Source organism: Plectropomus leopardus, chromosome 6 (assembly GCF_008729295.1).
Source record: "Plectropomus leopardus isolate mb chromosome 6, YSFRI_Pleo_2.0, whole genome shotgun sequence".
NCBI classification, from domain to species: domain Eukaryota; kingdom Metazoa; phylum Chordata; class Actinopteri; order Perciformes; family Serranidae; genus Plectropomus; species Plectropomus leopardus.
The window spans coordinates 11,411,480-11,427,140 of NC_056468.1; the positions used below are offsets into that span (position 1 = coordinate 11,411,480).

At 41.2% G+C, this 15,661-nt stretch overlaps 1 protein-coding gene across 6 annotated transcripts in view; it reads right to left on the reverse strand.

Moving 5' to 3' along the window:
• The window catches only part of pbx3b (pre-B-cell leukemia homeobox 3b), a 62,356-nt gene extending 47,000 nt beyond the window's left edge, over nucleotides 1–15,356 (reverse strand). For all 6 annotated transcript variants that reach the window (XM_042488715.1, XM_042488713.1, XM_042488714.1 and 3 more), the window contains exons 1-2: nucleotides 14,665–15,356; nucleotides 13,986–14,059 (exon numbers count right to left, since the gene is read on the reverse strand). In XM_042488715.1, the coding sequence (XP_042344649.1) occupies nucleotides 13,986–14,059; nucleotides 14,665–14,912 (322 nt within the window). In that variant the 5' untranslated portion in view covers nucleotides 14,913–15,356. The remainder of the gene's footprint in view (nucleotides 1–13,985; nucleotides 14,060–14,664) is intronic.
• Nucleotides 15,357–15,661: the final 305 nt, after the last annotated feature.

Here is a 15,661-nt window from a genome sequence, read left to right on the forward strand (position 1 = left end):
CTGTATTGCTTCGAAACAGTTTTGCATTCTATTTTGTGTCCTGCTGGATAGCGTTCCCAACACAGGAAATGATATCACAGGTAATTCAAGACAAAGAAAAATCTACCGCTAGGTATGTCTGTGAGTAGAAGTAGAACAGTGGAGCTCTTGCTCATGGTTTAGGTAGCAAGTAGAGGCCAGAAAAGTGAGCACAGGCTAGGCTTAAGAAATGGAAAGCACCTGTGTGGACATGCTCATGTGCGTTTGCCTGCACCGGAGTCCACACGAGAGAGCGACCAGGCCTCGCGTCTATCTGTGTGGCAGCGAAAGCCTGCATTCCAGTTCCCCCAATCAACCTCCCACCCCATCAGTGCACAACTTGTCTGCCTGCTCCCTTTTCATTTGAACACATTTTCTAGCCAAAAATTTCACTTCAATCTCACCTCATCTCTCCATACTACATTAACCCCTGGCAATTGCCTTCCAAATGACCCCATTAAGCTGTAATTGCCTCAGCAGGCCTGCTCCCTCGCTTGTAATTCTGTGCAGCGAACCCACCAGACGTTCCCCCGGCATTGTTTCATGTTCTGGCTCCCATCAGCCAGTTCAGACGCTGACCCCCCCTCCTCCCCCTCAACCCCCGCTTTACTCCCCACCTCCTCTCTGTCGTGGCCGGAGCTGTTGGTGCTCACCACTAGTAGTGCCACTGGCAGACTCTCCTCGTCTCCACAGTGAGCTCACACAGGAGGCGCCGTGCCCTCACTTCCCTCTCAGAAGCTACACTCACTGTCAATTACACGAGCACGTACACTCGCTGCAAGAGGCCCGATCCAAAATAAACCTCAACCTGGCTTTTTATTACGTCATCCCTCAGCCTTCACTTCATAAACATGGCACACGCACAGATTCTGACTCATGATAAATACAAGCAACAAGATATTTTCCTTTTCAGAATTTCTCTTCACGTGTCAATACCAGAATTAATTATGGCATGATATTTGTACGTTAAAGCGTCATTTCTCTCTTCAGTTGTCGTTAGGATGCTGTTGGGTGGAGAGAGTACAGCCTGGCGATGACACCCGCCGTGGCACCTCCCAGCACAACTTCACCTTTTCTGTTCTCACTAGGGAGCTGGTGTCAAGACTGCTCAACTTTTTGACGAAGGCCTCCGCGGATAACTAACGCACAAATGCGGATAGGTGGAGAAAGCGATCCTGACAGTGATGTATTGCAACTAGTTGCAGGTGTCAAAAACAAGATGCTCTGCCAGCCATTGGCGTGCATGCACTGTATATATGCATGCATGCACACGTCTGTGCCCCTGCGTGTTTTTTCCTGAACGTGCGTCCCTCTGCACATCGTGCATGTGGGTGTGTGCGCTCACAGACATTTGATGTGTGTGTGCACGTGTGACTGTTTATGATGCCTTTAAGGCTTTACATGTGACCTGAGATGGGGGGACTCGGACTAATAATCCATTCAACACACCCTCCATCTCAAGCAGCACATCCTCCCTGCCGCCCATAACAGATTGGTTAGCTCATAAAAGCTCCAGACTGCCTCTGTCTGCTCCTCACTCTATAGTATAATCACACCGTCCTCTAACATATATCTTTATTCATTTAAAAAGCTCTTTAGGAATGTGGAACAACATATTGACAAAATACAGATATTCCCTTTTTACAACACTGCAGCGATTTCCTCTGATTTGAAATGTAGTTTCTAAATTAATTCTAAGCTGGAGATACACATGCTCTCTCTGAACACACAAACCTTCAGAAATGCTTTAGATCATTTCATTCTCTCGTTGCCCGTTTATTTAAATTCATTCTTTTTCCTAAGCAAATGTTCCCAGGAATATCAAGGTGTTTTTGTTGCAAAGCTCTAACTGATCCAGGGGGATTTGCTTCCAACAGCCTGTCTCTCCCTCGCCTTTCAACACAAAACTCCGCGCTCCAATCAAAATGAACCACCAGGGACCCCCCCCCCCCTTCCCTCCCCCCTGAGCTACGCCTGCTCCGAGTGCTGTGATAGCAGCCTCTCTGCCATTGATCCCAGAGTTTAGCACAGAGCATGCATGCCACCGTTAGCAGAAAACAAAGACCTCTTTCCCTTTAATAGTGGCGCGCGCCGTTAATGCAGCTAACGTCTTGTGTTTTCCTCCGCCCTGAAGAATGAATGAAAGAAAGCAGATAGCAATTAAAAAGGTTAACTAGGGTCCACGTCGAGTCACAACTCATCTTTTTCACACAAATCTTTTTACCTCATAAGCAGATTGATATCGTTTGGGGGTGGGGTGGGGGGGGCACATTCACTTGCCACAAGTGATAAAAACACGCATTCATGTCTTACTTATAATTGTGTTCCACGTTGCAAATCTAATTGTAGACACTGAATTCAAAAAGGAAACACAGCTTTATTGATCCACCTAACACAGACCAGGAGGATCTCATGAATTAGGAATGAGATAAATCACCATTAACCCCAGAGAACCCAGCTTGTGGTCGACCACTGACATACCGCACTGATCTTTTTTTTTTTAAAAAAAATTTTTTTATAAATAATCTGGATAATTCTTCCTGGCAAAGTATAAGCATAACTCTTCAATGAATACAGCATGTGTCTGTTTATTTAATCAAGGGCTGATTTACTTGTGACAGAGAATAAATTCTTCTATTTTCTGTGAGCCTCTATAAAATTGCCATCATTTTTAATTAATTCTTAATTAAAATATATTACACCACAGCTTCTACCCATCTCTCTTGATATTCTAACATAATCAATTCAGAACCATTTACATATCATTAATTAAAAGCTTTCCTCTCTCATCCTTAAAATCATAATGAGGGCCGATTCCTCATTAGTAACCTATAAGGGAGAAAATAACAATACAGTAGAGAATGGATGGCGCATTCCACAGTGAGTCCTTTGTCTACGAGGTTCTGAAAAGCATTTTTTTTTTTTTACGCTTCTCAATTGGATTTAAGAATTACTGAGTCAATTTTGTAGACTCAATGAAAACAAGTGAAGCAACTCAGGCTCCCTTAGTATTTATTCGTGCCTCCGTGCTGCTTTTAGAAGTAAAACAAAGTCAGTGTCATCAGTTGTATCAAATTTGGACTAAATTCTACTTAAACTGCAGAGGACTACAAAGTGGGATTTATCATTTAAAATTTGCAGCTTTTTTAATGGTGTAAAAAAATAAAAAATAAAAGTTATGCCATTTAATAAAAAAAAAATCCTACAGTTATTGTTCACATGAATCTGATCGTGTTCTCCAAATAATACACGTGCGAACAATGATGCTGGACTAGAATAAATAAATGTCCTAACCTTGGAATTTGTTAGCAATGAGTTTGAAAAAAATAAACATGGCAGTTTGAGTAATAAACAATTCTAGAAAAGCCCATTCAGTACTTGTTGATGTGCCATCAGACTGCATAATTCAATTTCAGTGTACATTTTAGGTGCACCTATGCAAATGACGACCTGAGATCATTTATTATCCAAGACTTAAAGAACACGTGCGCACTATCTTTCCATCTTGAGCTCTCTCTTAAAGAAGAGTAATAATATCAAGTAATGATAGGTATTGTTATGCCGAGGATCAGGCATATCCTGATTTTTATCGCCTGTCTCTCACAGGTGCTCCGGCGTTACTTGTCAGGACTGCATGTCTGGGTCTTCCACATGTCAGATAAAAATCGCTGCACTTGGTGTTTCGGCAGCCTGACAGCAATTTATTTGAATGTTTTGTCACACTGGTGTTGGTGCATTTTGTGTGGGCTGCTCACCGGAATGGCAACAGCTCGTAGCTTCCTGACACTTGTGCACACACTCACACATACGTTAACACACACACACACACACACACACACACACACACACACACACACACACACACACACACACACACACACACACACACACACACACACACACCTGGACTATTTGTGGACTACCTGCACAAATTCACAGATGCATGTGCTGCATATCTACACTGGATAATTAAAACCTGTGTATGTAAAAAAAATAAATAAAAAAAGAGTGTTGGTAAACCGAATGTGTTCATTAATATATAACACCCAGGTGACACTACATTGTTAGCACACTTTTAAAAATACATATTTTCATTTACACCTCCATGACCACACACACCACCCTATATGAACCCAAAATAAAATGTCACACCAGCCAATAAACATACAATACTGAGGTGCAACATGAAAAAATATAGTACATAATTACATGCCTACTTTACTATTTTTTTAAACTTTTTTATATAAGGTCAAAATAAATAACAGACTTGTATCAAAGGATGTTGAGCACAAACCTCACTGCAGTCTTGTGATTCTCTGAGCTGACATGGAATATTGAGTAAGTTAATGAAATCCTCTCAAAGACAGGAACTCTATTTTTACACCATGATAATTAAAGTACGACACAGTTATAATTTACAGCCCTCGCTTAATTGCATAGGAAAAGTAAAATGGGAGAGGTCTATGAGAGGAGATTAAATGTGTACATGTGTGTGTACGTGCGTGCAAGAGCGAGTGTGTGTGTGCGTGCGCCTCTTCACTCAAGAAGAGTGAGCGTAAAAGAGCTTCCTGTGCATCTAAACAACGGGGATTGTATCTTTTAGCATCGTGGAACGTATCAGAGATTAGGTAATGAAATATGCACTGTCCTATTTTTCTGCTACCGGGCCCTTTGACAAATCGAGTACAATCCAAAATCTCCATAAATCACTATTAAAGACAAGTATATCATCACCAGCGCATATATCTTCCCCAGCCTGACCTGTAGACTAATGAGAAAAGGCCCAGACTATCTTGTCTGATTAATTAATTCAAAATGTCGGCTGTTATTCAAATGTGAGGCTGGTGTTATTTGAATAACACTTGACAGCGACGCCTGAAGAAATAATTTCTGGTTTGTGAGGCTGCTGCGGCATTACTGATGATGGCTCATGGAAATGTTAGAAGCCGAGGAGTATTTTCTCCCTCTTCGTCGGTCCTCTCGCTTTCCCTCCCTCACCTTCTCAGTCATGATAGCTCCAAGAAGTATTTCATTACTTCAGCCCCCCCACCACCACCACCCTCACTGCCCCCCCCCCCTTCTTCTTCACAATTATGGCTCTTACTGGTTTTTTCCACTGTCTGTCCTTTCTCTGTGTTTGTATTCCCTCCCACAGCCAGCCCAGATCTACAGGGCAGCGCTTTGGCTCTGCGAGAGACATGCTGGCAAAGAGGAAGGTCATGGTTTTTACAACTGCAGCTCCCCAATGCTGACAGCCCGTGCTGCCAAAGTGACACACTGTTTGGCTTTCCCACGTTCATAGAGCTCCACAGCACTTCGTCTTTATCACGGAGCACGCCACACACACACACACACACACACACACACACACACACACACACACACACACACACACACACACACACACACAAAAACACACACATTTAATCAGCCTCAGAGCTGCATTTCCTGTCAATGTGCAACAAAATGATCACACGTACAGACGTGATCACAAAATTTCGCAACAGACAGAAGTGGAAATTATCCTACTTGCTGGTGCATTTTTCCCTTTTTCTTTTTTTTTTAAACCCAGTGGATTGGGGGTAGGGTGAAAAAAGGCACTGGAGAAAGAAAACCATGAAGGTACGTGCTAGGGCCTAGGGGCAGTGCACACCCCTCTATCGCTTCCCTCATCAAGCATGGATTCTAATCAGGGCTGGGGAGATATAAGACGCTCAGTCATTAAATAAATTAACTCTGCCACTCCATGCTCTCCTTCAGCACCCACGAGAGGCCCGCCGTGCTCTGCATACTTACAGAGGCTCCGAGCATCACGCACCTCACCTTCACACCACAACCTAGTAGGCCTGCCATCACACATACACACATACACACACACACACACACACACATACACACAGGTTAAGAACTTATCTTGAATATTTAGAGAAGGAGAGAAACCACACCTCCTGTCTCTCAACAACTGATGCTCACATTCATGTGGAAAGCTTTTTACATAATTGCATTAAAAGAACAAAAACAAAAACAACCTTCGGGATATTTCCTGCAAAGAATGCAGGTGTGTCCCACAGTTTGGCACGAAGAAATCTAATCTCTGAAGACCAATGCTGATTCACGGGGTCGGCGAGACAGCGTAGACATGAGTTTTTTCCAGGATCTGCGCAGAGTGCTGCCATTCATCAAGAGGAAGCAAGTGCAGTGACGAACAGTAAGAGAGCTCAGTGTCGGCTCGGATCACTGACACAAACAATCAAAGCTGACACAGTCTTCGTATAGCACCTGCCACTCCGGCAACACAAATAGATCAATATGAGGGGGGAACTCACTCACTGTTTAAAACTCATATCCCTGCAACCCACATCATCTTCCAGATGTAAAAAAAAAAAGGGCATGCTTAATACATATCAATCACTCTGACAGACGAAATGCTTATTTGAAGAGCCAACGTGAGGCAAATACGCCGTGTCAGCAGAATGTCCGTTGTCAAAACTTGCCATTTGAATTTTCCGAGCGCATTGTGCGGAGACAAATGTCCTTAGAAATCCCTCACATTGCAATTTATATCATTTTAATGTGCGCTTTAATTCTCCATTACTAAGAGAGGAAGTACCTGGGAGGGTGGAAACACATTAGAGAAAGTAAGAAATGAACAGAAGGGTCTGGGGATCTCTCGTGCAGACACAATTAAATATTCATGTGTCTCCTCCTAGGACACAACAGATACAGATCATTATCATGGCAACAGCACACCACCATTTTGTTCACACGTTTGGCTCCGAATCAATGCGTGCACGTAAAATTCCATATGAAGAGAAGACAATGTCAGATTTTTAAAGAATTAGAGCTGCGTCTTTTTTAGTATCACTTCAAGTGATCCTGGATGAAAAACGTATCTGTAGTTGTCAGTGTGATATTCAGGCTATTAATTCTTACAGTTTGAATTATGAGTAATTTGGGAATAACTCACAGGTATGTGTGGACAATACACCGATTGCCAATGTTAGTGAATCATTCCAAAATTCATTACAACCGCTCGGCCCTCTTCCTGCCTCCTGCTTGAGGAAAAGGCAAGAGAAGAATAGCAGTAATGTACTCTGGATGACCTCCACTTTCTAAAGAGAGGAGAAACCTTTTTTTTTTTTTTTTTTTTTGCTTTTCAATCCCCATCAAAGAGGAGCAAAAAAAGGAGAGACAGCATTCCCCTGCTCGCCGTCATTAATCATAGCTTTCTGGGAGCAAGCGCATATTAATTTCTGTCATCCCAAACATCATTTGGTATTGTTATGCCACGGCTTAGTCCTCATTCACCAGCAGACGCCCGGCCCGTTCCTCCTGGTTTGAGGGAAGACAGGGCCTGTGTGGCTGTGTTTCAGAGCAAGAGGCCTTTATCCCTGGGGCTCTGACACCAATTAAGCCATTTCACCGAGAGACGAAAACAGGGCCCGCCGTTTCACTGTAACATGAGCCAGCACCTAGCTGCTGGCCCCTCGCCATCTTTCCATTACTTCAGACACAAGAATATACTTCAAGGACTTCAGAAATTTTTTTTAAAAAATGGGAGCAAATGGTCATATTTTACTGACCGCTGCCAAAGTTACAAAGCCAGGAATTTTTCAGGTGTTTTGCACTCATCTCCAGCAGCAGTCAAGCCTCTCTGTCATCAGTAAGGCCATTATTCAAAATTATACTATTTAAATGCACAAACAATATCAAAAAAAGCATGATAGTATTTTGCCACGACTGATAATAAAAACGCTCAGTGTGCAGTTCCCTTTATATCCTTCTTTTCCTCACAGTTGCCTTTTGGCAGGCAGCAGAGTGGAGCTTGTCTTAGGGCTAAAGCAGAATAATGCAAGGTTTGTTATGAATTAAATATTAGAAATCTTAACACAGCAGCCAATAAGAATTATTTGCCTTATTAAAGCAGCAGAAGACGCTGATTAAAATTTCATTGCATTGCAGTCTTTTTCCCATTTCTGCCTTCAATATATCATTGTAATGTATGAAACATGTGGAACAATGGCATATGGAACAATGGGAAGAGGGGCTTCATTTTCAAGCTTGCAAATGAGGAAAAAGACTCCTTTTTTCTCCTGTTTTTGGAGAAAAAAAACAATCTTGTGTAAAGAAAAGCAAAGGTGACAACAATGTGTCATTCTGTTTTTCGTCGAGTAACAAACTGCAGACTGCCGCCGTGTCAAAATATTACGAATGAGATTTAAAATGTGTACATTTACTGCCTCTTATTCCTTCATCACTTCATCTACAGAGATCCGTCACCTGTTGGAGTAACAGCTCCACACACACAAAAGTCCAAAAAACAAGCATTTAACTGCCTACAAAAAACAGAACAGTATATGTGTCAGAAAGATTAAATAGAGGAAAGGTTACTGGAGCAAAAGCGGGAAATAGTGACAAAGACAGGATTGTTTTCGCTGCTCTTGCACTCACAAATGATAGGTCATTTAGTTGTCCACATGTAATGTGTACAGAGTAAATGAACATGGTGGTGTCTACTGTCCCATGAGGAAAACTCTTCCCTGAAACACTAGAGCTAATGAAATAGGGACCTATAAATAGCAGAGTCATTACTGAGAGAGGACTTGCTTTGCACCAGTCTTTCACTCTAACCCTTTTTACACTAATAACCAGCTCCGTGGCATTACATACACTCGGCCATCAGTTGACATAGTAATGAACATCATAACACAGGAGACTCATGGAAAAGTTCATGTTAAAAAAAAATCTTTAAAAAAAAAAAAAAAAACTTCTAATAAATACAGCTTATAGCTCAAAGCTGATATGCAACCTAACATTTACCCTATGAAAAAACCCCAAAACATAATAATAATACATTTGTTTCTAATTATCATTATTCTATTATCTATTAAGAGTTCATTTTATTTATTTTTCTTTCTAGTGCCAAAAATGACTAGGGAAGCAACTTTTTAAAATTATTTTATCATTATTTTTTCTAATTTAATTTTTAATTAATTATTCTATTTATTTTTTGTCAATTTTACTCAGAACATTAAAAGTGTGAGTTTTGGGCAATAACTTAATTCAAAGCAATGGAAATCCCATATTGCACCTCCTAAAAAAAAGGAACATTTGGTTTAACTACGCCTGGCAGGTCAAAGGTCTTTTACTGTTTTGACAGAGAGTGCAGCCTCAGTGATGCATGAAAAAAAAAAATCCCCGCTAACTTGTGCCGACAAGACAACAAGTTGTATCGTTCACGTTTAATCTATTTCTACAGGGGGTCATAGTTTGAACTGGATTCTCCCTGTCTGCTTCAGGTTTACATTCCTACATTCAGCGACAGACAGACGCTTTCAAAAAGCAGAAAAAAGGGCCACGCAAAGTCTCTCCACAAGCCACGCTCCTACTGCTGTAAACTCATTTCAATCAATCCTTCCTTTTTGCATCCCAAGCAGCCTCTGCTGGCTGCCACCGCCTGAAGATAACTATTTCACCACCTCTGTCATGCCTAATTAACAACTCAGATGTACAATTCAGAAATTTCGCAATTAACCTACTAAAATATTGTTGGAGGATGCTAATTGTTATGCCAGTTGCCATAAAGACTCATTTGCATAACGTATGTGCAAAAAACAATTATGAGCTGTTGATCGCGCAGGAGCCCGCAGAAAGCGCTCCGAGCGATGGAGGGGGAAGCGAGGGAGACGTTTGCAAGATGGGTGCTCGTGTGTGCAGATGGAGGGACAGCACTGAATCATCGTGCAAAAAACCAGATTTGAGGAGCCGTGCGTGCAGACACCAGGCAGCACCGGTGCAGAGGCATCTATCTCCACAGCACAAAGGCATTTACCCTTCCAAATGAAACTGATGTGTACACTCTTGTTTTTTTTTTTTTTTTCTTCCCTTTCCTCTTTGTCTGGCTCTCCTTCTTTTCATCTTTGCTGATGGGGAAATGGAGGGTATTTGGGAGCTACTTAGATAATAGCCACATCTTCCCCAGTCCCCCTTGTGCTTTAGAGGAGGAAGCACTAGTGGCCCTGCCATTGAGCCAGTCAGGAACCCAGCTGTGCGCGAGCCATTCGGCACAACACTATCTAGTCAATGCAGCCGCATCACTGGGGCTCTCTGAGACAAAAAGCAGCCAAAGTCAATTGTCTCTCGTGCTGAATAGCTTTCTGTTCTCTGTCATGCATTTACTGGAGCTTTTTCAGCACTGAGAAGAAAATCCAAAAGGTAAAAATATAAAAATAACACAGAATGTGTTTTTATGTTCCCAAGCTTGTAACTGTAAAATATTTTATCTGCAGCTCCTATAATAAAAAAATTAAAAAAAATAATTCTAATAATAATAACAATAGCAATAATTCTAATAATAATAACAATAAATTTGTATTAATAATAACAACCCAATTGGAATGAGTGGGGTCATTAACTTTGTCAGGGAACATTGAAATTAATGTTTCCTGTAGATTTCAGAAATGCTTACCTCCTCAGTCCTAACTCTATTTACTCCAGGTAATGCTTTTAGTCGGCCTTGCATGTGGTTAATTACAGTCCCATCCTGAACTGTATTTAATTAACACAGTCTTTCCTAGCTGAACATTACATATAACGCGGACAGAGCCATAAACATACATGAAAGCAGCCGCTCTCAGAAGCCAAATCAAACGTGTGCAACAAAACGCCGACATTGGCTCGGACTGTGAGTGTAGTCCCTCCCTAATCCACTGCTTTAAACACTGGATCGGAGCATTTATCAGGCTGAATCTGCCACACACACTCTCTCTCTCGCTCCCTCCCCTACCTCTCCAGACCCCCTGTTTCTGAACCTGATGAGTCAAAGGTCAGGAAAACAACAAGTCAATACGCAGCCAAAAGAAGCGCCATGCAGCTGAGAGAGCTGTGGAGAGGGCTAAGCCTCTCTGTGGCACTCCGTGATTTAGCCTGTAATAGTTTTCTGTAATCTCTTTCTATTGATTAAACCTCACATCAAAGAGGAGTCTTGCTACAGAACCTCTCTTTTCCTGGTCAGAAATACCATATGGAGGTAATCTTTCACCTTTGTTATTCTTGCCGCTCCCGCTGCTGCTGCTGCTGTGAGCCTCTCTTCCAAGCATGAGAGCAAGACAAGGGAGTAGCCAGCAGGATAAAACAAACCCCAGCGCAGAGGAATAACTGCAAAACTCATCTGAATCGCAGGCAATTTTCACTCAATGCATTCATTGTCTCCTCATGCAGCCTGCAGGGAAAAAAGGTACATGAATGTATCCATTGTCCTGGAACTGTTAGAAACGTGAGACTAAAACATTTTAATTGCCATTTCTTTAGTATGTTCCAAAAGAAAAACACACTGAAGGACAAAGAACTCGCCAACTGAATCTCAACGTTTAGCTTATCTAAATGCAAAACCAAGAAAATTTTGGAGGGGGGAAAAAACCCTCCTGCTAAAAACACTCAATTTAGTGACAGGCAAATGACTTCATGCTGCCACTTAATCTCATTTCTTGCATAATGCTCTCTAATTAGCATATCAAAGTGAATTAATACTTCTAGGGCATTAGCAATGCAGAAATATGTTGCAGCTCTACAAAAACAAGTTAGTAGAGTGCCAGAAACTTCCAAACACCCCCCCAAAAAAAGTGCACTTCTTTACCTCGACAAGAAAATCAAGTTTTCTCATTGCTTTGATTTTGTCTCACTGCTGATCACAAAACAACACTTTCAACATAAACACTACAAGCTTTGAAGATGAAGCCTGAACTCGCCATTCATGCGCACGCCAGACAATACGTCTCGATAACATGATACATGCGCGCGGTAATTACACCCATGATTGTTGGACCGCTTTCAAATTTATTATTAAAAGTCACTTTCAGCCAACTGGTGGGATCCCATGGCTAAAAAGACAGCGGCCCCCTGTGCCATCTGAACGGACATGAAAGGGCCAAGGAAGCCCCTGTGAACGGTGCCACAGGAGCCAGTGAAAGGCTCACTGTGTGCTGGAAAAACAGGCCGGTCAACAAGGCCACCAGACCAGCTGAGCTCTGTCAATGGCTAAGAGGGGGAGGCTGTGACTCTAAACCACAGGTTAACCATGCACACGCACACACACACACACACACACACACACACACACACGCTTGTTCTCCCTCTTCTCCTCTGTCTCATCTCTTTCTCACACATACGCTCATTCCCAAGAACATGTGCATGCATACACACACACACACACAGTATATGATAATATATATATATATATATATATATACTTTTTTAAATTTGGGGGTATTTTTTCTCATACGATTTTGAGCCATTTAAACTTGAAAGCTTAGTTTGGAAACGTTCAAACCGGAGCCGTCATACAAGTTTTGATAAACAAACTGGTAAAGCAAAAACCTCTGAAACTGGACGTGATTTTATGAAATAAAACGTAAGTTTTAAAACAAAATCACCACTTTAATATTTTTCCCCACCGATATCTACAGTACATTCTACTGATGCAGCAATGCTTCTGTACTAGAAAACACTTCCACATCAAATCAATGACTGCATGCCAAATAAAACCAGCATATATTGTGTGATGTGCGATCTACATCCTATGCTTCTTCTCGCTCTGTCTCTTTCATTGTCTAAACTGAACAGGCGCGCACACACACACACACACACACACACACACACACATACACACACACACACACACACACACACACACACACACACACACACACACACACAGAGCAGAGCACCTCGGCTAGACTGTGGACCCTCTGCCTGCCCCTGTGGACGCCACCTGTGTTGGGGAAGTTCATAAACTTTTATGATCTCTCCCAAGCCAATTTGCTCATAAACTGCACAAAGGTCACAAATCTAACAAGGTTTGCTAAATTACACCAAACCTGCAGCATTGTTTTCCTCATATTCTCATATTTTCTTTGACTGAGAAATATATATCTCATATTGAAAATAAAAAGTGATGAGCATCTGTTTATAAATATACGAAGCATCTGTTTGACAGCATTTTGTTTCTAGTTGCAAGAACAGGACAATCACATAAATATGAAGCTAAATAAACAAGCTCTGTGAAAAGCTGCTATCTCTAAAAAATCAATTACATCAATTTCATTTAAGAATTTAAAGGGATGTTGGTTTTGGTATGTCCCACAAAAAAATGTGGGAAAAGTGTAGAAACAGAAATCTGTCTGTGCAAAGGGGACTTTTAATTTTTTTTACACTACAGCACACTTGGAGCTATAAGAAAAGTAATGCAACACAAAAACATAAGCTGTAATTTCAGCTGTCTCTCATATATGTGCTTATGTGCGCACACAGCGAAAGTTTTCAATGCTGGTCATACATCAGACTTGATGCTTATTAAAAAAAACTGTGCAATATACAACAAAATTATTTTTTCTTTCAATAAAATGTTTCAATAATTTTCCACAAGTTGATTCTATTATTTGCATTTTGCCACAATTATCTGCCCACATTTGTGAGACAAGAGTCTGTATGTAATTGGAATACAATTATTGATTGAGAGGGTGGCTGTCTCCATACAATAAAAACATGGCAATTGTTGTCAGCTTATAAAGCATGAATTCATTGTGATCTCAGCTATGTAGAGCATATGCTACGGGATTTCCCCATCCTGTTCAGTGCCAGGGTAGTGAGGGTGAAAGCTGGAGCGCACTTTCTGTTTAAATCCAAGCAACCAGTGCTGGAAAAAGATGCTCCTTTAGAAACAGTGGGAGAAAAAATAATCTACCATTGCTATGACAACAGGACTGTTTCTGTGTGGCACAATGACATATTTCTTTTAAAAAAGTGATTGATGAATTTGGGCAGAGGTCCCCCTGTAACCTGGATGCAGGCTGCCACCGGATCACTGGGAGGTAAGAATGTTTGTGTGCGTTTGTATCGAGGCTCCACTATTGTTTTTCTTTGAGTTCATATTTGTCACAATATATACATTTTTGACAAAAGGATCTTACCTGTCTTTTCTTTGATTTCACAGAGAACGCTGAAGAGTGCTGGTTTCATTCTGTGACAGTTCAGTCCATGTTTCCTGTTTCAGTATAAGACAAAATAAAATACTGAAATAAATTCACTGATAAATCACATGGTAGATATTAACAAGTAAATAGATTATTTAAGTAGATTAGTTTTCACTGTCATGACTTGCAAATGTCCCAACCCACACGTCTCCCGAAAGTTATAATTTGCTACTATGTGAGTTTAAAAATACCAAAGTAAAAGCATTAGTTTAATTTGACTGATATAATGTTCCTTAATAAATATAACACCAAATTACGACTAATTTATATAATAAGCCAACTGACATAAATTTCAATTTTCAGCACTGTATGAACATTTACTACAGGACATGTGTGCACACAAACTTTTTTGAACAACACAAGCTCACTCAGGTTGGCACACAAGCAGTTTAAATAAAATGCTGCTGTTCCCTCAGTGACAACTTTTTCCTTTGTTAAATCTTTGCAAGGCGGTAAATACACCTCAGTGCATGATTATCATTAAAGCCACTCCAGCCTATTGTTATGCATGGGGGAGTTAAGTTAAGCGGGCCACATCTCAATAATGATGCGTTCAGCGTTTTGGGGGAAGGGGGGGTGGAGGGGCGAAGTTAATAAAACATATAAATCAACCAACTTTGCTTGCGCCTCGTCCAGACTTTGATCAGTTATGGTCATTATTTGATGGAGAATGTCACCAATGTCTTGTTTTCTTCCGTCTCCGTCTGTCCCATCGTGTCCATGTGGAGGCGGCAGTGCCATGCCTCCTTGTACCGAGTGGCCAGCCAGACTGACACCGCCGATCGACTGCATGATCCGGGCTTGATCGTCCATCGTAGCCGCTAAAGAGTCTGTGCACTGAGCCACACAAATTGAAAAACTCATATACGAAATCGGTTATAACATATGCCGTAGACAAGAAGGGTGCACGGCTGTGGGTCTTCAGCGATAACAGAGCACGTATTAAAAAAAAAAAAGCCTATAGCGGTGATGTTTTAGCGTAAATCTTGTGTCCAAGTTCTCGCTGTCCTCTCGCTTTTTTTTTTACGCGCGGTCCAAAGTGCCAAAACGCGCGTATGTGTTTGTAGAAAAATGCATAAATCTTCTTTCTTCTTCTTAACACTTCTTTGTCAAAATTGACGGTCCATCGTATCCCGCTCGGCTCCTCATGCCAATCTGTCTTTTCTCTGGGATTTGACGGCTGGTATAGACAGAAACGCTCCTTGGTGATCTCTCATTTATTAGCGCTCTTCATGGGATTCCCGGCGCATTCCTCTTCCAAAATGTCCAAATCCTCCTAGTGAATGAAGCACCGTCAAAAAAAAAAAAAAAAAAAAATATCCAATGTGGAAACGTGTAAACAAATTTAAAAAAAAAATCTCGCAGGTGTTACCAACTATAAATGTGCACAAATGATTCCCGCGACAACTGACACTGTTAAAAAAAATACAGCGGCATAAGGTGTCCAAATGTGACTATAAAAAATATGAAATGTACAAAAAGTTGGGAGGTTTCTTGTTTTAGAAAAAAAAGCGAGAAGAAATTAATTAGGATACAACGCTGTATAAAGGCGATGCGCAAAAAAATATCTTGCCCTGCTGAAATTTATGAGCTCCAGCCTCTGCCTGTGTGTG